The 14,785-nt window shown below is 38.9% G+C and overlaps 1 protein-coding gene across 1 annotated transcript in view; it reads left to right on the top strand.

Moving 5' to 3' along the window:
* Positions 1-14,785, top strand: part of LOC145986125 (sodium channel protein Nach-like) — a 37,036-nt gene that overhangs the window by 18,393 nt on the left and 3,858 nt on the right. Inside the window, exons 8-9 of the mRNA XM_083120209.1 lie at positions 11,613-11,751; positions 12,934-13,019. Coding sequence (XP_082976335.1) covers positions 11,613-11,751; positions 12,934-13,019 — 225 coding nt within the window. The remainder of the gene's footprint in view (positions 1-11,612; positions 11,752-12,933; positions 13,020-14,785) is intronic.

Below are 14,785 nucleotides of genomic sequence, written 5' to 3'. Positions count from 1 at the left end.
CCGGCAATAAAGATGGGACACCTAGATCCTGAAATACTAGCTTCTCTGCAAGGCGTTGTGTGTGTTGCCTAACTCTATGGCGGTGATAGAAGTTGCCATTGAAAATTTATTAAAATCCTCTTATCGCCGAAGACTTAGGCAACACACACACAACGCCTTGCTGGGAAGCTAGTATTTCAGGATCTAGGTGTCCCATCTTTATTGCCGGTGACTGTACGTACTACAACCCTTTTTCTTTTGCGTCGAGGTACAATATATGCACAAAATTTTAAGTTGTAATATGAAGGGTGACAAATATAAACACAATAGTTACTGGTCGAAATTGAAGTATAATTTTCACTATTATCGGAACCATGCTAGCAAAGAAATATTTGCAAATTTTAATTTATTTTTGCGTTTTCAACAAAGAGCACTTTCTTAAACTTTGCCTGACCTAGACTCGAAGCGAAATCTACAGAGATCGAGGACTATGCATGGATGGTAGGATACCATACGGATATCATTATGTTTATATTTACGTGAATCAAGGAAGAAACGATTATTTGGATAACAGTCAATTCATAATCAAATGTCTTCTATTATGGGAATTTGTTGTAATTATCGCTTGTGTGTAAATGTCTATTTCCCTGTTTGTAGAAGCGAAATGTTTTAATTAACCAGAATGCTTGTATTCTTTCACTAGAAATCGTTCGTCTGTCCGTAATCGCAAATTAGGTTGATTCTACGTTACTTCTTTGTTTATACTAGAGTTCCACGCAAGTTGGAGTTCATGTAAATGACCATACTCACGTGAGTAACCTCTGGCTATGCGGTTTGGAGGAATCGATTAAAACCAATACCTTCTTATAACAAGGTCTGTGCAAAGAACTCTATTTTCGTGGAACGTCATCATTGGTAGCAGTACGTAATGGATCAGAAAACTACATCATCATCAGTGTGACATATCAACATATTACAATTATTTACTTTACCTGCACACATACTAAGAATACTATATTCGAACTATGTCTTTCCAGCTTAATCAACAAACATTTATGACTGCAATGCTGATAAATAATAAAGGGTCATGACATACCATTGATGACGCTGCATGGAAGCCAAGTCTGTGCATCAGCTTTGTTGTAATAAGATATTGGGGAAAACTAACTCTGAAACATGTTTTACTAAATATGTTAACATGACAAAGAGTAATCTGGATATTTATTTATAACTCCGAGTTGTAGATATTTCTTTCAAAACCGTGTGCACTCTATCCTACATTTGACCTTGTCCGTTCGAAAGGGGGACAACCCCGCCCCCCAACAAAACAAACACGGGGCAAAAACTGTATATTTCATGCAAATATTTTCATTTCAATGGCAATACATTGCATTAATTAGTATAAAGATTGATGTTCCGGACGAGGTAGAAGCACATGAGATCATACACGTGAATTCCAACATGATTAAAGAACTTGATTGACGTCTGTATATGTTAAATTAATATTTTGTTATCCAAAAATTGAAAAATAACGAGATATGAACCAGTAACTAGTTGTAATACCAAGAAATTTAAACTAGGAAATAATAAGGAATTGAATATAAATTTGATACTTTTGTTGAAGTGTCGTGTACATTCATCAGTAATAAGACATCTCAAATATTACAATACAAACACTACTTTGTTACTTATTTTACGCACTGCGCACTGTATATAGTGTCATTATTATTAAACTGTAAATAAATATGGTAGCTGGTATTTTGCAAACTATCATGTACCAAAACTCAGCTACAAAGACTAAAAAAATATTTAAAGTTACAGTTATAGAATACATCCAGGATGTTTCATTTTCATTTGAAGAAAAGTTAATGGAATTATGTATTGTAGTTTCATTTACACACTCAACAAACATTTCCATGTTAAGTTCATATACGTATGTAGTATCAGAAACAGAAAAATGTATATTTACATAAAAAAATATTTGCTTTAATCAAACTGTTCAAATATTTTACAGAGGTGTTTCCTAGAAAAAAAACCTTTCTATAAAAGAAGATATCTTGTCACGGGCTGCTAATTTAATAATAACTAATTAACTCAATTAACTCAACTGAACTGAGCTTAGCAACGCAACAACGAAGAATCTCTCGCCTCACCTGCTGGGCGAATTAAACATTACATGAAATATAATACGGTCAGGATAAGTGCCTAACAGTCGGAGTTACCGAGAATAAACCTAGGAGGATTTGATTTTAAATACCTGAAATGACGTTACATAATACTACGGTGTTTCTGAATATACACATATATTAAAGCACAGATAAATACACATTACATCTTGCCCTCTTTCACTCGATCTCACATTCATTCTCTCATTCTATGGCATATTGCGACAATATGACAAATACAAAGGTTAGATTAATTACTACCTTGACCATACTCTTGCTATGTCTTGGCTACATTGCCTATTACAATTTATCTTTTAGGATTTTAAGTATAAAGTGAATAATTGTTCCTTGTGCGAACCCCTTCTATCTTTTCTGAAGGTATAAATATATTTCATGAACTATCGTTTGCGGCTAACATAAACTCTCATCTTTAACATTTGATTACTCCGCCGGAAAACAGATGTCTAGGGTTGCCATAGCACTGATTTAAGTTATGCAATGATTTGATTTACGCAGATTCGCGGTAGATAGTCGTCATCTTTCTCACACACGCACATGGTTGGATCTTACCTTAGCTGCATTCCCTCTGACCTGGGTTGGGCGAAAGTGGTCCTACAGTTTTGGAAGGCCTCCACGCTCCATTGTTGCACCTCGCGGTTATCCTGGTTGGTGAAAGTGGATCAGTCGGCAGCTCCATCTGGCCTCATCGGATCCTGGCTTCACTCGTTCACTGTCGACTCCATACGACAACTTGCGCAATAATAGGTCAGTTCTTCGCGGTCACTCGTAAGTACAGATACGTGACTTGGGCGATGAGACGAACATACGCGATGAGCCATTCGCGGTTTCACATGGATATCAAATGTTATTAACTTTCACTACTTTGGACGTTGTTTCGGACGATTGACACAGGTGGACGTGTCTGGCGTTATTCTCACATAACCACACGTATGTGCACGGATGCGTTGACGGTGAAGGGGGAAGGACCCCCTGGTTCTATTCTGCTCTACTCCATGGCTCTGAAACACTCACTCGAGGAAAAACAAATCCAGACCTCGAGTCTGCTTGCAACTCGCAGCTCGGTCGCACGTAGCTCACACTCCGGTGGCGATTCTAGGCAAAACTGTGCAAAACTGTGTCTCGCTATTCCAAATCATCCCTTTTATTCCAGATTTGAACGTAGTGACGCTGTACCCTCTATGATCAGGTGCTTGTTTATTGTTTCTGGTGCTTTGACCGTTGTCCTCCTATCCTGGTCAATGCTCACTCAGGTCCTTAACCCCTGGCAGCAGCTCCTCGCGCAGAGATTAGGCTAACTCTTCCTCTTTTGTATTCAGTCACGAAAACCAAAGACAACTCGGCAGGGTAGCGTCTCCCATTCAATGCAGCGATGAATCTTTAATAAATCATAACTCCCGTATTTCTGTTCTGATTAGGCTCAAATCTTGGAATCAGTACTTTCATGATGTGGTCTTCCGCTGGTGAAAATCTCATCCAATTCGGTCCATTAGTTAAGAAGTTGCATTTTTCTTGTTATTCCCATAAGAATGCATGTAACTCCGAATTCGGGCGAAAAACGGTGGTTGAGCAAGCTAGTGCTGGCTAAGGCAGTTCGCTAGACACCTGTATTCGCGACGGATATTAATATTACCAATTGCAATTAATTCCTACTAACGGGCAATTAGATTAATTACTAGTCACTCAATATTTGACCGTTACAACATTCCCCTCCTTTTAATTATGAATTTTTTTCAGAGCGAACTTGCGAGTGACAGGAAAAAATTCATACCACATATTAATGATATTTGTTAGTGATCGCACACATAGGCGTCTGAATAGGGACTCGAACCCTGGACTGTATAACTTTTAACTCAACATTACAATGAAGTTATACTTTCTGCAATTGTGATATAATCATGAGAATATAAACGAATATGATAAAGTATACAAGAATACAATATAAAGTACATTTTAACATCAAAATCTCAACGTATATTACCACATACCTACTAACTTTGGATACACCCTGTAGTTTTATACATAATAATGTGAATACTGAATAATAAGCTAAATAAGATATAAGTAAATATTTGGTTTGCAATTTGCTCCCCCTCATACATATGTTTGCATACTTCTTGCATTAATTATAAGAAAGGTCTACATTTTTTTGCCTTTTAATATAAAAAAATAATCTCTAATTTTCCTATTGTTTACTTTACAATCGGGGTGGCTCTAGTGCGATATTTTCTTCAGTGTCTCCTTTGACATGAGCCGGACTGACAAAGGAGTCTTCTAGTCTCCCGTCGGGCCTTGAATATCGGTTGTCTGCTCCAGACATCGCTGTTCTTGCCTCAGTCCACTTCGTCTAGGTTGGTAATCTGGGGAGAGTGAGTCCAAGTTACGGCTAGTAGACGGTCTATTCGAATCGAGTAAATTAGCACCAGTCTGTGGGGACACGACTGTTCTAACCGCATTCACAGCACGATTCCTCTCAACTTGACTCGGATTGTTTTGACCCCTGCAGTGTTGCCATCTCGTGTTTTCTCCATCTCTATCGTCTCTGAAGTGTTGTTGTTGTGGGCGGTGATTGCTGTACCGGCCTCGCTGGGGATAAGGGGCGGTTAGCATTTCTTTCACTCCACAGTCCTGCAATGTGCTTTTCCACTCGTTGCTCAAAAACTGTGGTCCTCGGTCATAGAGCTTCCGTTTCTCAGGGTTGGAAAGAACTTCATATGCCTGTTCAAACTCTTCAAATATATCGAATGGTGGATTCCGCTGCTCGAGCCAGATCCTTGCATTCCCTTTGGGTAATTTTCGCATTAGCCTCAAGCAGTCTGGGATATCGACATCGTACAACAAACAATCTCTCTTGAAGTCCCCTATGAAGATTGACGGTAAAATCTCGTCGTGATCGGGGCTGTACGTTTGAAAATGATCTAGGCTGACCTTTGAGAAGATTCCGCGAGTACTCGACTCCGGGTTGGAAACACTGCGTGTCTCCTGCTGGACGAAAGCGTTCAAGCTCGGCGAACTCCCGCTCCGGCCGATGACGTCACGCGCTGCTTGGCGATCCAAGGAAGTTGGTGCAGATTGACAGGTCAGCTGGTTGGTCACGTCTGCTGCGACGAGCAAAGGAGTTGGGTTCGCATCCCTGGACGTTGCCTCCAATCGGCGAATCTCTTCGTCCTCATTTCTTCTCCGTTGCGTGATTTGGAAATCCTTCATTTGGTCAATTTTTGATAGCAGCACTTGGAAACGGCGATCCAATCTTTCTTCTTCTTCTCTCCTTTCGGCAGCCTCTATCTTCCGCCTTTCTTCTTCTTCTCTCTTCCTCTTCTGTTCTCTTTCTTCATCTCTGGCTTGGAGATAACTGATTAGCTGAGAGAACATGGCCTGCACGTCCATCTTCTCTGGAACTGGCAACCCTGTTGCCGACTGATCTTTCCCTAGATCCTTATCAACATTGCCGGCTGACGAAACGCTTGCATCGGTAGAATGCTCAAACCCTGGACGGTCCATGGTATTGTTGTTGGCTAATCTCTTGCGGAGCCGAGTAGTTCTTTGCATGGCAATCTTCTTCTTCTTCTCGTGGCTGGCTATCGCCGAAGGAAAAAAGATATCAAAATTCTTTTCCTGGTTTCTGGTTTCAGATCCCGGGGATCGCACCCCTCACCTGCTTCCGTGCGTCATACCGCGTGTCCTTTTGTCCTTTATCGTCCGAAGTTAATAACGCCCATTGTTAATAAAATAATAAAATCCTCTAATAATTCTGCTATGGAAAAATGCTATAGTCGCAACAAAGTATTTCACTATTACACCATAAAAAACACACAAAATGGTTCTAGCTACACATCGATTGTATATTCAGTTAATTAAAATCACCGTACAAATTACACATTAATACTTTAAATGAAAACGTCTTTATAGATTCTTATCAGGATTTTCAGTTACAGGTTGCAATTATTTAATTTTCAACAAAAAAATCTTAGTTCCCCCTTAGCGTTAAATTCTGGTACCCTGTCGTAGACATTCGTAGGCTGAAAACTCTCTTTAACAACAAGTATTAAATCCCCTTGGGTAATAGACATAACTGATTGTTAACCATTACAATCAAACTTAATAAAATTCACATTAAGTAGATAAGCAACTAATTAGAATACTCGTGACCTCCAGGTTCCTTACTAGCCTGCCTGTAACATCGTTCTACGAGCCTAATTCTTATTTGCTTCCTATTTGACTACTCTTCTAATTGCCTATTCGTCGATTATTTGGGCCTACCTTTTACACCCTTACTTGTCTATTCACATACTCGTCGATTATTCGGCGTACTTTTTTACTTGCCTACTTATTTTATTTGCCTACTCGTCGCTTGTTTGGGCAACCTTTTATATGCCTACCTATTTATTTGCCTACTCGTCGAATGTTCGGGCAACATTTTTACTTGCCTACTTTTTTACCTACTCGTCGCTTGTTCGGGCGCCATATTTTGTCACGGGCTGCTAATTTAATAATAACTAATTAACTCAATTAACTCAACTGAACTGAGCTTAGCAACGCAACAACGAAGAATCTCTCGCCTCACCTGCTGGGCGAATTAAACATTACATGAAATATAATACGGTCAGGATAAGTGCCTAACAGTCGGAGTTACCGAGAATAAACCTAGGAGGATTTGATTTTAAATACCTGAAATGACGTTACATAATACTACGGTGTTTCTGAATATACACATATATTAAAGCACAGATAAATACACATTACATCTTGCCCTCTTTCACTCGATCTCACATTCATTCTCTCATTCTATGGCATATTGCGACAATATGACAAATACAAAGGTTAGATTAATTACTACCTTGACCATACTCTTGCTATGTCTTGGCTACATTGCCTATTACAATTTATCTTTTAGGATTTTAAGTATAAAGTGAATAATTGTTCCTTGTGCGAACCCCTTCTATCTTTTCTGAAGGTATAAATATATTTCATGAACTATCGTTTGCGGCTAACATAAACTCTCATCTTTAACATTTGATTACTCCGCCGGAAAACAGATGTCTAGGGTTGCCATAGCACTGATTTAAGTTATGCAATGATTTGATTTACGCAGATTCGCGGTAGATAGTCGTCATCTTTCTCACACACGCACATGGTTGGATCTTACCTTAGCTGCATTCCCTCTGACCTGGGTTGGGCGAAAGTGGTCCTACAGTTTTGGAAGGCCTCCACGCTCCATTGTTGCACCTCGCGGTTATCCTGGTTGGTGAAAGTGGATCAGTCGGCAGCTCCATCTGGCCTCATCGGATCCTGGCTTCACTCGTTCACTGTCGACTCCATACGACAACTTGCGCAATAATAGGTCAGTTCTTCGCGGTCACTCGTAAGTACAGATACGTGACTTGGGCGATGAGACGAACATACGCGATGAGCCATTCGCGGTTTCACATGGATATCAAATGTTATTAACTTTCACTACTTTGGACGTTGTTTCGGACGATTGACACAGGTGGACGTGTCTGGCGTTATTCTCACATAACCACACGTATGTGCACGGATGCGTTGACGGTGAAGGGGGAAGGACCCCCTGGTTCTATTCTGCTCTACTCCATGGCTCTGAAACACTCACTCGAGGAAAAACAAATCCAGACCTCGAGTCTGCTTGCAACTCGCAGCTCGGTCGCACGTAGCTCACACTCCGGTGGCGATTCTAGGCAAAACTGTGCAAAACTGTGTCTCGCTATTCCAAATCATCCCTTTTATTCCAGATTTGAACGTAGTGACGCTGTACCCTCTATGATCAGGTGCTTGTTTATTGTTTCTGGTGCTTTGACCGTTGTCCTCCTATCCTGGTCAATGCTCACTCAGGTCCTTAACCCCTGGCAGCAGCTCCTCGCGCAGAGATTAGGCTAACTCTTCCTCTTTTGTATTCAGTCACGAAAACCAAAGACAACTCGGCAGGGTAGCGTCTCCCATTCAATGCAGCGATGAATCTTTAATAAATCATAACTCCCGTATTTCTGTTCTGATTAGGCTCAAATCTTGGAATCAGTACTTTCATGATGTGGTCTTCCGCTGGTGAAAATCTCATCCAATTCGGTCCATTAGTTAAGAAGTTGCATTTTTCTTGTTATTCCCATAAGAATGCATGTAACTCCGAATTCGGGCGAAAAACGGTGGTTGAGCAAGCTAGTGCTGGCTAAGGCAGTTCGCTAGACACCTGTATTCGCGACGGATATTAATATTACCAATTGCAATTAATTCCTACTAACGGGCAATTAGATTAATTACTAGTCACTCAATATTTGACCGTTACAATCTACAGGTGCCAAAAACCACACCAGCAATTTTAAGTTTTTTTAAAAGAAAAATTTAAATAATCGATTTAAATAAAAAAAACATCCGATTTATATAAATTTTTTTAAAAATTTAAATAAAAACCGTGATTTTTATTCACCCTGTTCATAACTGACAAAAATTCACTTTAGGACAACGAGGACGAAAGTGAGGACGTTATACTTAATATTTCCTTTCTATATTCAACGAATAAGGCGGAGGTTATGAAACATAAATACGGATAACACAATTTACAAGACAATAATCAACCGTAAAAGTTTGAGAACAGTAATTTTTTATGCACAATAACAACATTCCTGTTCTTTAATGTCAACCCAGTTCGAAAGATATGTTTCTTTTTTTGCTCGAAACTTCAAAGGGACATTCTCGACACTTCCAGTTGCAAGCACAACTTTCCTCATAAAGCTTTCCCTTGCCGTTCCGATCAAAATTCGTACGCAAGTACTTATTTGGATCACAATATTTACATATTCAAATATTATGTAATAATGAAAGATGTACATACCTCCTTCAGGCTCACAAAACTTACCACTGAATACTTTGGTCAAAATTGAACCTTTCCGAGCGAAATAAAACAAACTGCATAATGCCTTACTTCAGACTCACGCATCAGCTAGAGGAAAACCTGTACAGAAACACTGAAGTACCGTGACGTCAGGTGTGTGCCAACCTCAGCGTGCAAAGATAAGAGCGAGAGGGTTTTCGTTTCAATGGTCAACACTTGTTTGCTTGTTTGGTTCCTTCATTCGCCTTCACCTATTTAGTTGACTTTTTGGTAAGTTTGTTTCACTGCTTAGAGCTTCTCTTTCTTTCTCTATATCTAAACCTTCTTTTGGTTGCTACACTCTGTCTCGGTTATCTCTGGAGCAAGCAAAAAAGACATTTCTGCGCAAGTAGTGACGCCTCGATATCCCCCCTTTTCTGCCGCTATGCGCGGCCTTGCTCCAGTGATATCCGGGAGAGAGTATAGTGTTATTAGTTTTTCTGTACACTCACGCAACTTTGGATGTTAATATGACATAAAACTATTCTTCGCTGTGGCCAAGGCAAAACTTTTTCTTGGAAGAGGAGAAAACGCCTGCATTACGTACCACCATTTCCACCTATCAAGTGAAAAGGAAACCTATGGCGTTTTCAACGAAACACGAGCATGTCTAATCGGCCGAAACAACTGTGACGTAGTGCAGCGAAAACAAGCAATAGAGTCACAGATCGTGAAATATAGAAAAAATATGGCAAATATGGGACAAGCAGTGAAAAAGGGAAAGTATAAGCTTCTCTTATGGTCATATACCCCTTCCGAAATTAATGGGCACGCCGTTGCTCAAGTACTTGTCAACTGGAAGATTTGTGGCAATGCAGAGGTGAAAATACACGATTCCCATGGGTAAATTCTCGCATGTGTGACTATATAAACTCTTTGTATTTCACCTTTGACTTACCCTTAAGACAGATTTACTAGGGCACGAAACATGAGAATGGGATGCAAGTTGGATGGGGAAATAAGAGGACGTTGGACTGATTTATAGTTCAAAGTGGGTACATTAGCAGTCAGGGTACTTGCGTAGGCTTTCTTCCTGGCTCTAAGTGTTAAGTGTGCAGTTTATATCTTTCCACACGAAGCGAGGGCCCGCACACATTTAACCCCCCACCCCCACACACACACCTATTCGCAAGAGCACTTTCATTAATTCCATGCACGACAGTGGAACCCCTGAGCTTCCACATACGACGTAGCAGAAAGGAAACGGTTCAATTCCGATCTAGTCATGGAAGACGTGCATTTTTTTTTTTACATTGTTCGATTTCAACATGGTTCTCTTCTGTTAACACATAATTTATCCGCTTGTGTTTTCTGGATAATTAAATTTTACCTTTCATGTACTTCTGTGTGCATATTTGTTTGCTAGTAGCCATTTGTTTACTGTCGTCTTGGATACGGACTGATGCTGTTACTACGTCACGTGATGTGAGATGTGAAAAGGTATTACGCTCCTAAATGTTTTAGTTGTTAGGTTAGGCGGGTCAGGTTTATGGCTCAGCATTAAAATAACGTCCCTAAATGCTTCCAACACCTGATCACGTAATATCTGGTTTCCAGCACGCCTTCGAGTGTCAGCTAAGAATCCAGTACTCCGTGTCTGAGGCCGTAAACCAATACCAAGGACGCCTGCTCGCTGCGTAAGCTAATTACTCTTCAGATTATAATTTCTCCGGAAAATTAAACTTAATGAAGTTTTACGAAGCGAATACCCAATTACATATACGCTCATTGTTACGGAAGATTTTATTATTGACTGCAATTTTTATTTAACAGTGTATAAAGTTCATTAGGTAAAAGTAAGCCTTCCCTCCACATTGCAGCAAGCCATGGACGTTCACAGGAGGGTGTGAAGGTAGGAGCTTCGCACATTCACGATCTCGGTCATTCTGGAGGTGATGTGATCAGCACCTTTACTAGAAGGGTTTTCCCCTGGTATCCACTTCATTAGAGGCTAAGTGAATCCCAGAGCCACCTTATACGGGGAACTTGTCTGAAAAACTCTCACCTGAGATCACCTACACGGGGATCGATCTCCGGTCTCCAGTGTGGCAGTCAGACGTCATACCGAAGTGAACCACCCCGACTTCCACATTTTAGGCAATATTCTTCTAAATAATATTTCAGAAAATCTTTCTCTTCTGTAACTCGCGTAAGTTTATTATTGTGCAAATAATTAGCATTGATTATATCATAATGTAACGCATTAGGTTATTCGTTTTTAGAAATTACGAGGCACAAAAAAATTAGTTCCTAAAACCGCCACTGGAGTCATGCTCAATATAGATGATTTGAAGTTTTGTTTCAAGTCTACTTTATGCACAGAAAGGCTAATAGGAACAAGCCCTACATTTTAAAGTGTGCTCCGAACCACTATGTGCCTCCACCTGGTATCGAACCCAGGGCCCCTTAATTACAAGACGACGATGTTACCACAACTCCATCCGGGAGGCTCATGTTTAGTTTGGACGAAATCAGTCAATTCTACCAAACTCTAATTCCTAACATGGTTAAAAGTTACTCAGTGATTTCTTTCTCGTTCATCTGGCTGGCATCTATCGTTTTCATTACAGATCACCTGGTGAGAGTAATCATCACCGATGACAGCGCCGAGAGTCAAATCGAGAAAGACGAAGCTCACGGCATCTACTGTTTCTGTTTACCAACCTGCGATGAGTATCTCTATGAAATTGCTTCCGATTATATAGTTCCGTAAGTTTTCATAAATATTTTACCTGTTTGGTTAGTTACATTTTCCAGGGTGCATTTTTACACTACTCATTTACATTATTTACGCTGGGATTACCTACCTTTAACTATGGCTTTTGGCCAGGGATGCTGCATAGAGAAGACAAGACGAGATAGATGCCCGTCTCATTCTCGAAGGGAAAACATCGATGTCTTCTCAAAATAATAAGTATAAAAATATATAATATACCTATGAAAACAAACTGAAATCATTAGTTTTTTTTTACACAGTTAATACAGCATATTACCATGAGCCCTCACAGAATATTTTCAAGAGATGGTCAAAATAAGTGGAACAAATAGGGGGTGTGTTGATGTGTCGTACAGAGAGGGAGAGGGGGAAAGTAAATGGAATGAAAGTAGCGCCACATGCACAGACAAAAAACAGAAAGAGGTCGAAAACCAATGAAACAGGATCAAGAGAGAGAGAGAGAGGAGAATGAAAAAGAAAACAACAAGAAATAAATAATCAAGAAGAAGGAATTGTACAAAAACAAAACGTCAGATTTTAAAACGAGCCTAAAATTGAAAGAAAAGAAATTGAGAATTGAAAAGAATTGAGAAAGGAAAGAGTAAAAGAGGGAATGAGGTACAAATAAAACGGAGAAGGGACGAATAAGTAAGTATTTCTTTCTTTATTCCAGGAAAGGGGCAAGTAATCCTCCTGACCCTCCCTGAGAGATTCCATGTATATTACCCGTTTCCCTTCTATAAATAGACAGTAACCTTTTTGGTCTGAAAAAAAACCTCTCGGTTATTCCCACCCCCTCCTCCGACAATAATAACAAGTCAAAGAACTATATAAAAAGAAGAAAATGAAAGGAAGTTAGAAAAATTCAAGTTGTAAAATGAAGGCTGGAAGAAGGAAGATACAAAGAAATACAGGAGTATATGAAGAAAAAGAGCAACAGAAAGATAGAGAGAGACGGAGTCCTAGCAATGTTATAGCAGAGTTGCTGAATGTATGTATGATAACAAACACCAAACACCTTCTACCCTTTTTATTTCAATTGTTACTATGTCTTATTCCACAGTACAAAAGCGCTACGAGCTTGTGGATTCTTTTAGCATTTCATTTTAATAAACTGTTCTCAATGTTGTTCAATAACGTAAGTGGTTTCATGTCTGTTTCTATTTTTCTTTCAGATCACCACGAGTAGGCATATACTTCCCTCCGGAACACATTGTTGCCTATAAAAGGGACGTCCCTTTCATAGAATTTGACCTATTAGGTAAGTATTCTTTCATTATTTTACCTCTGGATCAATACAATATATATAAATTATCGATCTGTCTGTCCGTGAGGCGCAAAAATCAACTTCACTTTGATAGGTTATTTCTTTACAAAACACGAACATGAATCTGAATTGAGTTTTTTAAATCCACTTTATGCACAGAAAGGCTAATCGGGACTGGACCTACAGTTTAAACACAAACATGAGACTACATACAATGCACAAGTTGCCATTTAGGTTATGGGAAATTCTTCTAAATATAAAGCATCCCAAGTTTTAAGCAAATTAAATATATATATATATATATATATATATATATATATATATATTATTCCTTGTTATTCCTGTGGTGTGTAGTTTGTTTATGTTTATATTGTGTAGTAGTTGTGGTGTGTTTGTGTTTATATTGTGTTATAGTTGTGATGTGTTTGTGTGTGTCTTGTGTAGTAGTTGTGGTGTCTAATGTGTTTGTGTTCGTCTTGTGTAGTAATTGTGCTGTCTAATATGTTTGTGTTTGTCTTGTGTAGTAGTTCCTCCATTCATATTGGGGGTTAGGCGTAGAGCTGACAACTCTGCACTGTAAAAAAAAATGTCAAGAAACAGCAATATAAGGCCATGGATGTTGCCAAGGTAAAATATTCCGGAGGTAAAATAGTCCCCCGTTCGGATCTCCGGGTGGGGACTACTTTGGGAGGTCCCTGGACTAAGGATAAGATCTACATTAGGAATGAGGATATTAAATTAGGCACCTGGAATGTTCTGAGCCTTTACCGGCCTGGGGCATTTCAGTGTACAGTTAATGAGATAGTTAAGTATAAATTAGATGTAGTAGCTGTCCAGGAAGTTAGGTGGCCAGGAGAAGGGAATTGTAAAACTAAAAATTATACTTTTTTCTATGGTGGTACTGAAAATCATAATTTTGGAACAGGCTTTTTCATAAATAATAGAATTATCTCGGCTCTTAAAACAGTAGAATTTATTAATGATATATCATATGCAGTTTTACAGGGTAGGTGGTGTAAAATTATTTTAATAAACATACATGTACCAACGGAAGATAAAGATGATAATACTAAAGATGATTTTTATACAGAGTTAGAAGGGGTCTTTGATAAATTTTCTCAGTATGATATGAAAATTCTGTTAGGTGACTGTAATGCACAGATTGGCAAAGAAGAGACATTTAAACCCACGATTGGTAAAGAAAGTCTTCATGAATTAAGTAATGATAATGGTATAAGATTGATTACTTTTGCAACCTCAAAGAATTTAATTGTGAAAAGTATCACTTTTAAACATAAAGATATCCATAAATATACCTGGTCGTCTCCAGATGGTAAAACTCATAATCAGATAGATCATATTCTCATTGATAAGAGAAGGCATACTAGTATAATTGACGTTCGTACACATAGAGGTGCTAACTGTGCCAGTGACCATTATTTAGTAATTGCTAAATTAAGAGAAAGACTCTCAGTGATAAATCATAAGCAACAAAATCTAAAAGTTCTAAAATTTGATACAGGAAAGTTTACTGATGAAAGAATTAAGAAAGATTACCAAATTAAACTGTCAAATAGATTTGATGTTTTGCAGGATTTAAATGATGATGAAAATATAAATGAAACAGACGTAAATAAGAATTGGGAGCACATACGTAATGCAATAGAATCAGCAGCTAAAGAAAGTATAGGATACCATAAACCGAGAAAAAGTAAGCCATGGTTTGATAATGAATGTCATAATCTCATAGAAATAAGAAA

This window comes from Lepisma saccharinum, chromosome 1 (assembly GCF_977018435.1).
Source record: "Lepisma saccharinum chromosome 1, izLepSacc3.1, whole genome shotgun sequence".
Classification (NCBI taxonomy): domain Eukaryota; kingdom Metazoa; phylum Arthropoda; class Insecta; order Zygentoma; family Lepismatidae; genus Lepisma; species Lepisma saccharinum.
Note: the sequence above shows the minus strand (reverse complement) of the source record. Positions and strands in the feature narration are given on the sequence as shown.